This window comes from Aplysia californica, unplaced genomic scaffold, assembly GCF_000002075.1.
Source record: "Aplysia californica isolate F4 #8 unplaced genomic scaffold, AplCal3.0 scaffold00282, whole genome shotgun sequence".
In the NCBI taxonomy this organism is placed as follows: Eukaryota; Metazoa; Mollusca; class Gastropoda; order Aplysiida; family Aplysiidae; genus Aplysia; species Aplysia californica.
In genome coordinates this window covers 330,998-346,803 of record NW_004797552.1, presented here as the reverse complement: position 1 = coordinate 346,803, position 15,806 = coordinate 330,998, and the positions used below count along the sequence as shown (strand labels likewise).

At 38.7% G+C, this 15,806-nt stretch overlaps 1 protein-coding gene across 1 annotated transcript in view; it reads left to right on the top strand.

Annotated features, from left to right (window-relative positions):
- The window catches only part of LOC101862426 (WD repeat-containing protein 64), a gene marked incomplete at its 5' end in the record, with an annotated part of 37,554 nt that extends 25,914 nt beyond the window's left edge, over nucleotides 1–11,640 (top strand). Inside the window, 3 exon segments of the mRNA XM_035970535.1 lie at nucleotides 213–293; nucleotides 1,670–1,774; nucleotides 10,216–11,640. Coding sequence (XP_035826428.1) covers nucleotides 213–293; nucleotides 1,670–1,774; nucleotides 10,216–10,395 — 366 coding nt within the window.
- Nucleotides 11,641–15,806: the final 4,166 nt, after the last annotated feature.

The window sequence follows — 15,806 nt, the reverse complement described above, 5'->3', positions numbered from 1 at the left end:
TCTCTCTCTCTCTTTCTCTCTCTCTCTCTTTTTTCTTTCTCTCTTTCTCTCTTTCTTTCTCTCTCTCTATCTCTCTTTCTTTCTTTCTCTCTCTCTTTCTTTCTTTCTCTCTGTGTACATATAATATATAAAACGTTTCTTTAATTATCCGAGCTTGGTTTAAGTGGACTCCAGGGTGTCCTGATAACCCTGTCTGTATTGTTGGTTCCCAGGCGTACAACAGTCACCTGGAGAGTTTCACAACCGCGGAGAAAAACACTGGAGCTGTCTTCAGGGCCTTGCCTGTCTATAGGGTGAGCTATTATCTTGTTGTTGTTGTTGTTGCTGTTGTTGTTGTTGTTGCTGTTTTTGTTGTTGTTGTTGTTGCTGTTGTTGTTACTGTTGTTGTTGTTGCTGTTGTTGTTGTTGTTGTTGCTGTTGTTGCTGTTGTTGTTGTTGTTGTTGTTATGTGTGTGTGCGTGTGGTAGCCTATCCGTCCAAAATGTTTGGGGCTCTCTTGGGTAGCGGGTGAGGCAGTCCAACCTCCCTGAATCCTCCTCGAAGAGATGCCACCGCCAGATGTTGTTGTTGTTGTCGTTGCTGTTGTTGTTATTTGATAAATATTTTAGTGTTTGAGAGTACTTTGCTGTAGGAGGAGTGAGTTCGAGTCCTAAGTGTGTAGGTTCCTTGGAAAGTGCCTCTGTCTGCCTACTGGGATGCTGTAGTATGCCATTCACCATTCAGCCGAAGTTGGCATTCACAGGCAAGGTCAAAGCAGCCCACTTCCTTAATGATATATAGTGTCGATGGCCGGGCATACAACACTTTTTAACCCTACTCATACAACGTGTTTCACTATTGTTTCCATACGACGTGGGGAACTCTGTGCCCCCACTTTCCAAAGAGAAAATTTACTCGTTAATCTGATCCGTACGTTTTGCATAGCAGTCTGTCAAAATGATTTTTTGAGAAATACTAAAAGTTTCAAAGAGATCTTCAAACACTAGAAGTATTCTAAAATCTGAAGAATACAACCCCAGGGCGTACGGATAGGGTTAATTCGCTCTCGCATTCAGTCCCTCATGGGTAGCATCAAGCATTCCACCAAAAAGAAGGGGGTTTCAATTTGTTTTTTTTAAACTGATTGCATCTTCTCAATCTTTATTAATAGAAGTTCAGAACATGATCGGTTCTTCAGAACAAAGGTTTCTCTTATCTACTGCTTTCTGCCAGAGACATAGGAGTGTTTTCTCTCACACAGCTCAGCCACATTTGGGCCGCAATACTGAGCCGGAACAACATAGGGGGAACTGCTACTTTTTCTTTCCTCATCCTTACTATGATCATTTCCCTCTACGTCTTTGGCATTTTTGTCACTCTCTTATGAACTGCTATTTCCGGGGTGCCTTGATAGTCGAAGCAGACTTTATGCTGTTGAGGCTAGAGAGGTGAGCAGAGTAAGTCTGATTCCCCGTTTGGACTTCTCTGTTGACATCCACTCCTTGGCGCTCATATGACCCTATGCAGTTGAGAGTGCCGTAAAACCTTACTAAAACAAAACAAGTACTAACAAGACACTTTGATATCAAGTTAGGGTTTCAATATATGGTCCTGTGGGCCTCAACTGGCCCGCAGGCTGCAAGATTGAGACATTTGATTTAGAAAAAACTAACCAGGTTTGCTTGGACAGGTTGTCACACCGAAGAAACCCAAGACTCCGGACATCAGCTTCAAGATCTCAGACGATGATGATGACAACATGTACGGGAAACATCACGGCGGGGGTCATTCAAAGGTCAGTCGGTGTGTGTGTGTGTGTGTGTGTGCGTGTGTGTGTGTGTGTGTGTGTGTCTGTTGTGTGTCTGTTGGAGTGTGTGTGCTATATGTGTTTGTGGGGGGGGGAGGTGTTGGTGTGTGTGTTGTGTGTGGGGGGTTGAGGGGTTGGTGTTGTGTGTGTGTGTAATTGTGTGTGTGTTTGTATGTTGTGTGTGTGTGTGTGTGTATGTGTGTGTTTGTGTATATGTTTGTGTTTGTGTATGTGTTAAGCAAGTTCCTATTTTGAAAGGATGAGTGGAGCAATAGAATGCCTAGTTCATCGAACACGTTAATTTACATGACAAGTCATCAAGATCATAAGAGAGTTCAGCATTGGTCGACATTTTCTTATTGACATAAATTGATTTTATGCCTAAAACTATACTATAATTCTGTAAGATTTTTTTTAAACAACAAGAATTAAGAAATTATTTTAGAAACAACTAACACCAGACAGGGAAACCTTTTGCTAGTACTAATGACGTATAGAGAGGTTTTACTGTAGAGTTTGAAACGTTATTATGTAAGACTTTCTTGATGACTTGCCTGTGTGATTATTATAATAATAGTATATATATATACTGATACATAGTGTTAGCTTTCTGTGTAGACGACATGCTGTGGTGTTGTGTTAGCGGAGTAGTACTCTTTGATTGCCTGGAATAATTATATAAACATTATAAAAGCATATTTTTACAGATATATATATATATATATATATCAACTGAATATCTATTGGTTTCAAAACTTGGCTCTTGTATGATTCCATCTTTTCTCTCCTCTGCGAACAGAACCATGGCTGGTTTAATTAAGCTTCAAAGATATACATCATATTTCTAGCTCTGCAGTGAATGCTTATCATTATAATCATATTAATAAATATTATCACTTGGTGCTGCAGATTTTCATGCCCTCATAGCTTTCTGACTGCTTGACAGCTTAACCTGTAGGACTCGTAGCCTAGTGAAGTCTAGACATCTAGAGCATGCCTTTGTATCATTAGTTTTGAGATTCTCTTGAGCATAATCATTTTTATTGTTTTTTCTAGTTTTCATCAATGTTTCTTCTGTTGAAATGACGATTGAAATCAGAGACTGAGTGAAAATCTTTTCTATTTTTCTTGACACGGATATTTGCCAATGTTCGACTTATTTGTTATCCTTGTGAAATGAAATGCTCTGTTTTTCTGCGTGCTACCTCTAATCTGTTTTATATCATGAATTCAGTTGTTATTTTCAAGGTTATCAATCTTAATTCTAACTTTTAGAATTAGAGATGTGTGCTTGTGTACCTTCATAACAATGACAAACCGTGAACATTCTCTTGAATATTTCACCTCACCTGAGCACACAACCCCACTCTGAATCCAGGAAATGTTTGTATTATGCACTCTCTCCTGGTGAGTTACGTTGTTCCACGTGTGGCAGTTAGCTGATTAGAATGTGGACAGTCGTTGATCTTTAGTATACATTTCATCGAATACTGACGGGATAATTTTTTTTTCCACTGTCGTGGTCTGCTGTAGATTCGTGTATGGAGCGTTCCTTATGTTTACTGAGAAATATACTTTGGCTAATGTAACCACAAGGATTGCTGTTGATGTCTACTGAGAAATGTGCTTTGAAGAATCCATGTAGAGGCAGCTACGGATGTCTACTGATGAACTGTGAGGGAACAAATTGGAGACATCTACTGATGTCTGGGCCTACTGATGTGTTGTGACATGAAGAGCTGGAGAAAGCTACTGATGTCTGGGCCTACTGATGTGTTGTGACATGAAGAGCTGGAGAAAGCTGCTGATGTCTAGGCCTACTGATGTGTTGTGACATGAAGAGCTGGAGAAAGCTGCTGATGTCTAGGCCTACTGATGTGTTGTGACATGAAGAGCTGGAGAAAGCTGCTGATGTCTAGGCCTACTGATGTGTTGTGACATGAAGAGCTGAAGACAGCTACTGATGTCTGGGCCTACTGATGTGTTGTGACATGAAGAGCTGGAGAAAGCTACTGATGTCTGGGCCTACTGATGTGTTGTGACATGAAGAGCTGGAGAAAGCTGCTGATGTCTGGGCCTACTGATGTGTTGTGAAATGAAGAGCTGGAGACAGCTACTGGTTTATTTTGGAAAATGTGCTGCGGAGAAACCACCTGACAACCTGATGTGTCTTTTAAGAAATGTTCTTTGAAGCAACAACATTAAGACAGCTAATAACGTCCTCTGGGACATGTGCTTTGAAAAAACAAAAGTGAGATCTCCGTGTATTGATTCTTGAGTCATCATCTTGTGCTTTAGATGATTATTTCTAGAGCTGTCTTCGCTGATGAAGAAATGTGCTGAGAGGGATTTCATGGGGAGACAGTACACATGGATGGCTGGTGCCTCTATAAATAAATCATTGATGGTCAGGTCAGGGGAGACAGTACTACTGGTGGTGAGAGCATCATGGAGACGTTGGGCGCTATGTGGTAGATTGTGACCCAATGTGAGCATGGCTGTATTTCACCAGGAAGCTGATTTTGACCAAAATAACACTGGGGAAAAGGATGTAGGAGAAGTGATGACTCCACATAGAAAGCTGATGTTTCTACTCTTAAATATGAGGCACTCGTAAGAAAACCACCTGTGAACAAGATCGATCACTATTAGTAGTGTGAACTGTTCCAAAAAAAATCCACCAGAATGCTGTTTCTAAAAATCAAATTGTGGATGTTGAAAGTGACAGGTCATTGGGTCTACTTTCTCAGCCACAGAGAGCTGTAGTGACATATTGGTGTGGGTCTACTTTCTCAGCCACAGAGAGCTGTAGTGACATATTGGTGACACCCTCTCTGGTTTTTCTCCGCCTGGATTGGTCTCATTGGCCAAAGCAGGAGCCACAGATCGTCTTAATCCTTATTTCTTCTATTTATGCAAAGAAATATTCTCCTCTGTAGATTCATTGGTCATCGTCAGACAATGACAGATAAACTATTAAAGTCTATTGGTAATAACTGTATTTTTTTAAAGCATTGAACTGTGGAATTTGATTCTTATGAGATGTGGTTTGAACAATGGAGATGGTAATATTAATAATAGTTGTGGACTTTCATGCGTTTGGAATGTGGTTTGAATGATGGAGATGATAATGTTGATATTAATTATTGATGCATATAATATATTATATGAGATTTGGTTTGAATGATGGAGATGATAATGTTGATAATAATTATTGATACATATAATATATTATATGAGATTTGGTTTGAATGATGGAGATGATAATGCTAGGCCTAACTGGTGCTGGTTTTGACAACTTGTGAGTTTGCACGTCCGTTTGCCGTGGTGCCCATCCGGAAGACTTACACATCCGGCCCGCTCACCCTCACTGTGTTTTCTTGTTTCCCATCTTGCACCGCTTTCCGCACACGCTAACCCTTGTGGCTTGTGATTGGCCGGCTCAGTATGGGCGTGGTCTCATGGGCGGGGCCGGTGTTCTCAAATCTCTGACGTCTGTCCACATGGCCCTTCAGGGAGCCCACAACTTCAAGCGGCACGGGGAACGGAACAAGAACGTAAGTCCTCGCACAGACAAGCTGTTTACTGGCTTTTCATGTCATTGTTTGATCCTTTTAAAAATTGATTTCACTGTGAAAAACTGTTCATGTCTCCCAGGCAGAATGTAACATCTTTGTTTCTTTGTGTTCTGTGACAAACGAAGCTGACAGAGAAGATGAAACCCTTAAACACCAACATCTGTGGTGTAGAGGTTAGCACGCCATGAGGGGAGAACTTCTGATCGAGTACCTCAGTCTTTCTGCAGGGGCGTTGTATCCCAACAGCTAAATCACCTGAATTTTATCAATAGGGGCGTAAAATATACCCAAAACCTAACCCCCAAAATGGTGCATGGGACTTTAACTTTGGGCTCATACATTACCTAATTGCAGGCAATAATGTAGGCCTACAGGATGAACACAATACCCTCGCCCTTGCACACAGACCTTCTGAGTTTGAATCCCTAGTGGGGTGAACTTTTATCGAGTAGCCTATCACGACCTTTTTGTTGGGATGTTGCATTCAACATGGGCTGGTACCAGATAGACAGGGTCGGAAGTGCAACTTCTAAATGATCTTAATCGTGTCGATGGTGGTGCAAAAACACCAACATTTACAGAAACCTTCATAGAGATCAGCTCGGTTTTCCACATCCCCTTTTAGAATATAGTCCATTGGACATAATCTATATGACCTATGTGTGTTACAAGTGCCGTAAAACTCTTATTACTAAACCTAACAACTACCTGTAGTCCTAAAGAGTTCTCAATGCCAAATGGTGTCTCAGCTTTCAGTAGGCTTAAGTGAAACTTCTAGCTGAACCAAAGTGGCTTCATGTTCTCAGTGAATTGGGTTTCATCTTCTTGAGTTGGTTCAAATAAACATCTTTGTTTAAGGTCCCCCCACCACCAGTGTAACTTTCATTCCTTTTTTTTTAAATTTCCTTGTTTGATTCCCTTTGACACATTGTTTGACTCCTGTTAATATTGGTTTCTTGATGTGGTTACTTTTCAATTGTCCTCATTTCTTGTGGAAGCCTTTTTGGAGACAAGCTTGAACATAACATATTGAATGTAATGTGTTGTTTTATTTTGATGCAGTCTGATTGAAACTCTGTTGTATTGTGTTTTTAAGACAACCTAGTATGATGAATACTATGACTCAAAGAGTCTGAGAGGTGGGGGAGAGAGAGAGAGAGAGAGAGAGAGAGAGAGAGAGAGAGAGAGAGAGAGAGAGAGAGAGAGAGAGAGGGAGAGAGAGAGAGGGGGGGAGAGGGAGGAAGAGAGAGAGAGAGAGAGAAGGAGAGAGAGAGAGAAGGAGAGAGAGGAGGGGGCGAGGAGAAAGAGAGATCATTCATTTTGGGAAATCATGCAATGAACAGATAGACAAATGACACTTACTTTTGTTGACAAGCTGTTCAAATGTTCTAACCCCAGAAGACAAAAGTTTCTAGGAGAGAGAGAGAAAAAAAAGCTAGTGTTTCATTTCTCTAGAAGATTGCACCCACATTATGTATCCTTTTTTTTCTTCTTTTTGAAAATATAATTAAAATTTGCTTTTCTAAAAAAATCTTCTCCCATCTTATGCAGCCAACTGCAATTTTTTAAACTGTCACAGTTTTGGGCTTAGTGCGTCTGAACAGCTAGCCGATTATAAAAGTTCTTCAAATACAACAGAGACCTTTGAAGTTTTTATTTTATTTTATTTTTGTACGGTATGTTTATTTCGCTGTTGCCTCAGTTTTGCAAGCACTCAACTTTCGTTTTGTTCTGTTTTGTTTTTCCGCTCCCGGGCGCCTGTAGAAGCACTAACGTGGCAGAGGGGCTGACGTCATTATGCCAGACATCTGGCAGGTAGAACCTTGGTGTGGTGGACAGTGTGGACGTTTTTGACTGTGTTCTGTTCGTCATGTGACATGTGTTATGTGCCATGTGTCATGTGACATGTGTCATGTGCCTTGTGTCATGTGCCTTGTGCCATGTGTCATGATGTGTCATGTTTCATGTGACCTGTGTCATGATGTGTCATGTGACATGTGCCATGTGTCATTTGTCATGTGACATGTGCCATGTGTCATATGTCATTTGTCACGTGTCAGGCAAATGTCACGACTACACACTTTGTTGAAAAGAAACCCGGAAAACAAAAAAAGTGTTATATATAACAATTGTAGAGCAATAGGGTACAACTTGTTACAGAGAACACATTGTTTACTATCTGTTTCTTGATAAACGAAGGAAATCAGAAAATAAGAACATTAATTGACAGTTTACGGAATACTAATAAAAAATGTTTTTGAAATAGTGACAATCGATAGCTATGGCTTATGTATAGGAGTAAAATCAAATCCTTTGTAGGACCTCAGATGTTCCCTCATGCTCCAGCATTACTTCTGTCTCTGGAGATATTTACACTTGTTGTTCCGGGGAAAGGCAAATGAACCAAATCCATCTCGATAATTTACTTTTTTTGGTCAATATTTTGCTGAAGATGCAAAGTACATAAATCAAAGTGTGTAGCTGTGATTATTTTGTCCTGGAAGAGATTTCCTTTAACAGCTGCAGTTTGCTCAAATTCTGGAAAACTGACTCTGTGTGTTATTTTATTGATCTCATCTCTTGTAACCCGCACCCACTGTTGATGTTAAGAGTACTGCATTGACTCTTGCCTTTGCTACACCACTCCTTCATGTGTTCCTTTTACAAAAACAAAACGTTTTTCTATCGTTTGCTGCTTAGTAACACTGTATCATGTCAGATAATCGAGCGTTCCCTGCATGTATCATGTCAGATAACCATGCATTCCCTGCATGTATCATGTCAGATAACCATGCATTCCCTGCATGTATCATGCCAGATAACCATGCATTCCCTGCATGTATCATGTCAGATAACCGCTATGTAACTTCACCATATCATGTCAGATAACCGTTAATTCCCTGCATGTATTCATTCTATTCTAATGTACCTTCATACCTTTTTTCACGCATGTAACGATATTATTATCTCTACTAATGCTACTACAATGTGTGTATATATATATAGATCTACATGTGTTTTTGCCTGCACCTTAACAAGTAATAATTCAATATGGTATTATTTTATCCACCTGCTTAATATGTTGAGTTCAGTTTCCATGTCTTGTGTTTTTACTCTTTAGTAATTTTTTTGTTGTTGTTTTTGCTGTGTGGTGAATATGTATGTGAACTTTGGTGTGGTTAAGATTTCATGAGCGTGTCATTACAGAACGTTATAATTGTAGGGTCTAGGCCGACGTTATTTTATGCTTTAATGTTTAATGTTAGTATGTGAGAGTTTTAGCGTCTGTAAAATGACAGCTTGCACTGTATGCTTCCCAGGAAAATGAGATTGTTTCAGTTCTGCTGGGGTAATAGTATAGATTGTAAAGCGCATAGAGCTTGCTGATGAGAGGAAATGTGTGTTATAATCAAATGGTATCTATTATTAGAAGGCTATTATTTAATGATAACGGAAAGATTTTGTTTTCATGTCGTGAACCGCGAACCTGACAGCTGAGAGGGAAAGACACCAAAATGTAATCTACAGGGAAATGTTTCTCCGTGCATGTGTGTTGTGTAAGTTAATATTGAAGAACATTGGACGGAGGTCTGTGGTGTTACAGTTAGGTGAGTTTGCCATCGCTTGTAGGAGACCCAAGTTCAATTCCCAAGTGGGGAGAATTTTTTTATCAAGTGTCTCGGTCTTTCTGCTCGGATCTCGTATCCCTCTCTACCTGCGTTGGCCCTGACAGGCAAGGTCATAGTACGCGCCTCGTAGATTATCTAAATTGCGTTGATAAAGGCGTAAAAACTCCTAAATTAAAGAAGAACAATAAAAAAAACCATCCAAAACAGAAGTGGAGCAATGGACGCTGTCCAACAGCAGCAGACGTAAGTGTCGTCATTACCCCCCCCCCCTCCTTTCCCCCTAATGTCCTTTTCCAAGGATAAAGTCATAGGACAACTGCTGCGGTAGATCAATCTATTTTTGTATGTCGTTAATGTTTTCAATTTAATAACAGTATAAGCTCAAGTTCACATACACTGTGTATGTTCTACCATTGTTGTATGTTATAGTTCCACACCGGGCACCTGTACTGTGACAGCTCAACAAACACTGTTGCTTTTGGAACACTCACTCACTTTTGCCTTGTGTCGTTGCGTATCATCTGTAGTATTAAGCTCAAAAGTAATAATCAATTATTAATGATAATAATAATAATAATAATAATAATAATAATGATAATAATAATAATAATAATAATAATAATAATAATGATAATAGTGCAGATACTGTAATGTTTATAGCGCCCACTTCTGTACAATACTGCTCTAAACGCCGTGCAATACCTATTCATCTTAACATACATACTACAAGTGAATGAACAAGCATACATACGCTCTTCAGATTAATGCTATTGTGAGTGGAGGTAGGTGCTGGGGTCTTCCAATAAATGAGCAACAACTTACACGTAAAATTCTTCACTTTACCTAAAGTTAAATTAGAACCTGCTCATAAGCCCCCCCCCAAAAAAAAATGTGGTGGGGGATTAAGAAAAGAAAATTATTTTTTTTTAGTCATCGTTAACGGGTAGCCTACTTTTTCTTTTATTTTTTTTCCTTTAAATTTTCTACTTATGTTATATTATTAGGTACATGTTTATATATATACCTAGGTTCACCTGTAGTTGCTACAATAGTTTTCCAGGGCTAGAAATGATCTTTGGCATCATCTGCGCCAGCTATGCTTTGTCATGGGTAAATTATTGTCGTGTTGTGTAGCCTTCACTGAAATTTTTCTGTGGAAAATTATTAACACATCATCCTTTCCCCCATCCCCTTCGTCCTTTTTAAAAAATCTTTTCAACAGTATTCTCCAACCAAACTGCATCCTGGACAGCGTCAGAAGCCCGGCACGACGTCACGAAACGCCAACAGCTCTCTCAGGGGCGGTAACCCACTCAGCAGAACAAGCTTGTTGTCTCCCTTCCCTAGAGCTCAGCAGACGACAAGACTTTCTCACGTGTCCTCTTTCTCCATAAGAAAGTGAATCAATCCAGAATGAAGACCGATTTCAGTTTCAACCGTTTTAAGGTCATGTTTCGAAAAAAAAAGAGAGTGCTTAATATATTGGCTGATTTGATGGGGACAAAGTTCAAACGCTGGCCGTGAACCTGAATTTAAACTGCTGAAATTTACGGCTAACTTTATATATATATATATCAATTTATTTTATGAAACTTTAGCAAGAAGAACTGATTATTTAAAAACCTGTATATTTTTGTAAATAGCGATCATGAAAGATGACTGTGAGTGTGGATTATGGAATTTTCACTTCACAATATTTGCCTATTGTATTTATATTAATAAGTTGTCAACTCAAATCGATGATAATTTTTGTTCAAAAGAAACTTTGAAGTTTCAGCTTATTCAGCATTACTTTCTGTTTTCTGTATTTATATACGTGTATTTTTTTTTAAGACATCAAATCCAATGCCTTCTTCAAAGGCAACCTGTTGAACTTTAAAAGAGTTCCCATTTTAATGAACTTCTCTTTATGTGTTGCCAAAGTTTATGTCGTTGTTCTCATGAAGGCTAAGCAATATTTATTGTACCAAGTTCAACTTTGTCAAAATAAAAAAAACACACTTAGCAAATGAAAAAGTTTGATTCCAGAAGAGAAATAAAAACAGATCCTTACCAAAAGGAACAGTAGAACAATTATTTCCACTACACTGACTGCTTAGTTTCAAACTTCACCATGTATGTCATTTTGAAAAGTGATGTGTAAGTCGGTGTCTTCCACTGAACTTTTGGCTTGAAGTGGACCATAGACCTTGAGGTTGAAGTTGACGAGCTTTGGGTGTGAAGTCTCTACCGTAAAAATTATTTTTCTATTTTTAGTCTCAACGAAGTTTCGATGCCGAATGGTGTGTCAACCTACGGTTCACGTTATAACATAGGTAAATATATCAGCTTTCTTACTTGCAAAACTTGGTCCTTTGTAGCTAGCATCCTTTTAGTAATAAAAAGATGGTGTTGAATGTAGCCTATTATTTTGTTGCCTTTCGAAAAGAAATACTTACTCGTTTTTCTATTTTCATGACTGGTCAATTGTATAAAAACTTGTCTGTGATGTGTTTGAAACAGGTGTTTGTATTACGGTCTAGAACGCAAATAGCAGAATCCGGAAATCTTGTTGCGTTTAAATTTTGCTAGGTGTGCATTTTAAATACAAAGAACATATGTGTCACAATGCGGTAGAATCAGGCACTCGTCAATTTTTGAGTATATGGAGTTATTGGTATCATCTTAAAGGTTTGAATCGATTTGCCTTGCATTTGATGAAAAAAATATCCATTTATCTTGAACAGAAGAGGAGATATTTGCGATTGAAAGAGGTGGGGTCACCTGGTTTCAGAAATTAATTAACGAGAAAATGGCAGCCAAAGTTTGGTCACTTCCATAGCTCAAGAGTCATTGGAAACTGCAAATTTACTTTTTTCGTGCCTTTATTCAACGTTTTTCCATAAAATCCTCCCACACATATGAATGTTTTGAAATGAACATACAAGGTGTTGAGCCAAAAAACAAAAATTTTGTTAAATTTCCAAACTGACCGAAAAAATGATGATTTTTTTTATTTCTTTATTTTGACCATCGCCTGATTTCACCACGATGCCTCACATATAAGGGACCTGAAGATATGTTGTCTATGTAAGAGTTTCGTTATGTACTATGTGCATATTTCACTACATGCGTGTCGCTATGTGCATGCTAGACCACAGAACTACAGTATTCCGGTTATTTTTGTTTTACATTTCAGGGCTTTCTATGGGGTTTTTACGTACGTTATATTTGCGTCCATTCAAAAGTGCCTTAGTCTCTTCTGTGTATTCATTGTAAACGCATCACAAATTTGTTTCTTTGTTTATGTCACTGTGTCCATCCAGGTTTTCTGCTCATTATTTATATATCTCTTTGTTTCGGTAGCTGTGTTGTGATGTGCACAGTGGTAATGGAATGATAAAGGCTATCACATGTTTCCTTTATATTTCACAAATGTGAGGCATGCTGACAAAATGAGTAACTTCTCGCAATCCACAAATAGAGATATTGGCCAAAAATCGACATTAGGGTCAAATTTGTAGATTTTCTATTGATGACATATTCTTTAACTATAAAACTATAACATGTCTTTTATTGTCTCATACCTATAAATTGTAAAAACTTCCCCTACTATAAGCATGGATCTATTTCTTTGAGGTCTGAATCCAAGAAGTAACTCATTTTGTCAGCACACTTAATAATAATAATAATAATAGATAGCATTTGTATAGCGCATATCCCCTCTCAACAGCAGGCTCTATGCGCTTTACACTTCACATATCTGTATTCCTGCAGGCAGACAATTCTGTCTTACCAAGGGGGTTACTCAAAGTTATTGTCAATTTAGAAGAAAGATATTTTGGGTCATTCAAAGATAATCACCAGACATTAATAGACAATATGTTTGTACAGTTGTCCCTGAACAGAAGCTATCGTCACAGGAGTGTGTCCCCGTGGTTTTATGCACCCCGCATAATTTAGCAAAATTTGATCATTTTTTGCATAATTTACAATTATTTTCCTTTATCAGTCTTTGTTAAAATTAGCAGAATCGCATAATTTCACATTTTTGGGCTCAGTTTGCGTAATTTCAGAATTTTTCTTGCGTAAAACGACGGGGACAGTATGATAATAGGTAAAGCAACTGAACAAATGTGTTGTTACATCATACACAGATGGCATGGGTTCCAATTTGAATCTCTTATGATGTATTTCTAATAAACCTAAACCTGTCTCCTTTTAGGGATCTGAAAGTTATAAACTCTGTATTGCAAGATGTCTCTGGCTTCTTTGAAGGCCTTTTTTATTTGTTGAAAAGGGTGCAAAACTCAAAACTAGACTCAGCTTCCAAATACCGGCCACTAGAATTGTGCCAGATAACTACAGTAATTTTTTAAAACACCAGTGCTTGCCAACTGGGACGCTATCACCCACAAATGAGAGATTTGGTCATTTCGGTGGGCGGTGGGGGTCACCTGAGTATTGTCAGGTGTTCTTTTGTGCCCCGTTAGGAAATACATGTAGGTGAGCGGTATGAAAATATAAAATTTAGACAATCAAAGGCGGCGAAAGTGGGCACTGGCCATTAAAGGGTTAACAAGGACTGTATTAACACTTTGCAGTCACACAGCCAGCAGTACAAATACCCCATCTGGTCACCCAGCCAGGAGAGTGACTGCAACAGACTTCTCGGCTGCGCCAGGTGACAGGAACAAATAATGTTCACCGGTTCATTATGGCGGTAAGTGAGGGCAAAGTGTTACATGATGTCTTGTTGTTTTTCCCTTCGTCGATAATGTTGGACGATCTCTGACCACGATGAAGAGGCTTTATTTTTGTGCTCTGAAATAAAACAAACTTAAGTTAACTTAACAGATCCGTTGTGTCACTTCAATCATTCCCCCCCTACTACTCATGACCAGCAACTTCTGTAAGCGTTCCTTCATATACTCCAGTCTTCCACAGGAAAACTCTGTACATGTATTGAGCGGAGAATGTTTCTTTTTTCTTTTGTTCAGTGTCTTTACGCCCCCATCCACACAGTTCAGATCATTTAAGAGGTGGGCTTCAGCCTTGCCTATCAGGGCCAACCCGGGCTAAGGGGGATACGACGTCCCAGCAAAAAGACCGAGATACTTGATAAAAAATTACCCCACAAGAGAATCAAGCTCTGGTCTTCTGCGTGTGACAGCAAAGTCCCCAACCAACCACTACACCACAGACACCGATGCGAAGAACGTACCACAACCCAAACCATCGAGACCACCCCATTTAAACACAGTCATGTTTCATACCACGGTCAGAGCTTACTATAAGCAGAAGAAAACCTATGCCAGTACACTGCTGTAAGCTGACAAAACATCTTTTGTTCGCATCTGACACAGAACGGCTTCTCATCCCCCTGTAGGAGGTATTTGTGGGTCAGGGCTGTGTGTCCGATGCGCAATCGAGTAAAAATGACTTCGTCTCTTCTGGAGAGGTCCGTAGGATTTCCCTGTTCTAGTTTGGGTTTTATTTCATTTAGTTTATTATTTTTCTGGTTTTCCCAGTGGCTCTCCCACAGACTGGAGGTATGTTTTGTCAGTTTACGGCAGAGTACACTTCATTCTTTTCTTTGTCAATAGCAAATAGGACAGACACCACTTCCATAATCTTATTTTTAATGTTTTAGTAACCCTTTTACTGCGCTTGCAACACAATTAGGTCATATAAGTGCCAAAGATAAGGTGATACAAGAAGGAAACAAATATAACAAAGGAGGAGAGATGACAGAACTTTGATAGGAAAGAAGGTGCAAACCACAACAGAGCATCCCTCACCCACTCACTGCCATCAAAAACAAAAGAAGTTCAAATCAAAAGTTTTTAAAAGAGCACCTCACCCAAATGTTTTTTTAACACAAGACACACCCTCCCCTCTCCGAAGCAAAAAAAGGAACTCATTCTCTAAATCTAAAGCAAGAAGAGTGCACTTTCTCACAACAAAGAGTATTCCTCAACTCATTTATTATTACATATTAAAGAGTCATAAGAAATCAAAACAGATACTTCAAACTACTATGTATCTATTATATTATAAATATATAGACCTATACCAAATAACAATTAGAAATTTATTTCAGAGCAGGTCCACATAATTTCAACAGCACCTCGATCAAGATACCATGTCAAAGCAAATTTGCTCAAAATGTCGTAAAAAACAAAAGATATATATATATGTATATGTATGAGTATCATTGTAAGATTTCAGCAGTCATTGTAAGTTAAAAGTGACACTTACTGAAACTGTGACGATGCCTCAAAAATGTATATGTACCAAAATATTCCAATTGTTATAAAATGTAAACATAAGGCAAAAAAGGAAATCTTTGGCCATTTTTCCTTTGCCTCCAGACTGAAAATCTAAATAAGTGTTCAAAAAAAGAAAAGAAAAAGTCCTAAAATCATCAGCTGGCAAAGGTATCTTTTATCTGTGAGGCATCGTGGTAAAATCAGGCACTTGTCAAAATAGTGAAAGTTGAGAAATCAGCATATCATGGCCAGTTTGGACATTTTTTTCTAATTTTTTTTGGGGGGCTCAAAACCTTGTATGTCCATTCAAAAACACTATTAGGTGTGGATTTTATGGAAAAACGTTGAATAAAGGCACAAAAAAAGTAAACTTGCAGTTTCCAAGGATTCTTATGCTTTGAAAGTCACCAAAGTTTAGCAGCCATTTTCTCATTAATTTTACTTCTGAAACCAGCTGTGACCCCATCTCCTTCAGGTGACCCCATCTCCTTCAATCGCAAATATCCCGACTTCTCGAGATAAATGGATATTTCTTTCATCGAAAGCAAGGCACATATAAGAA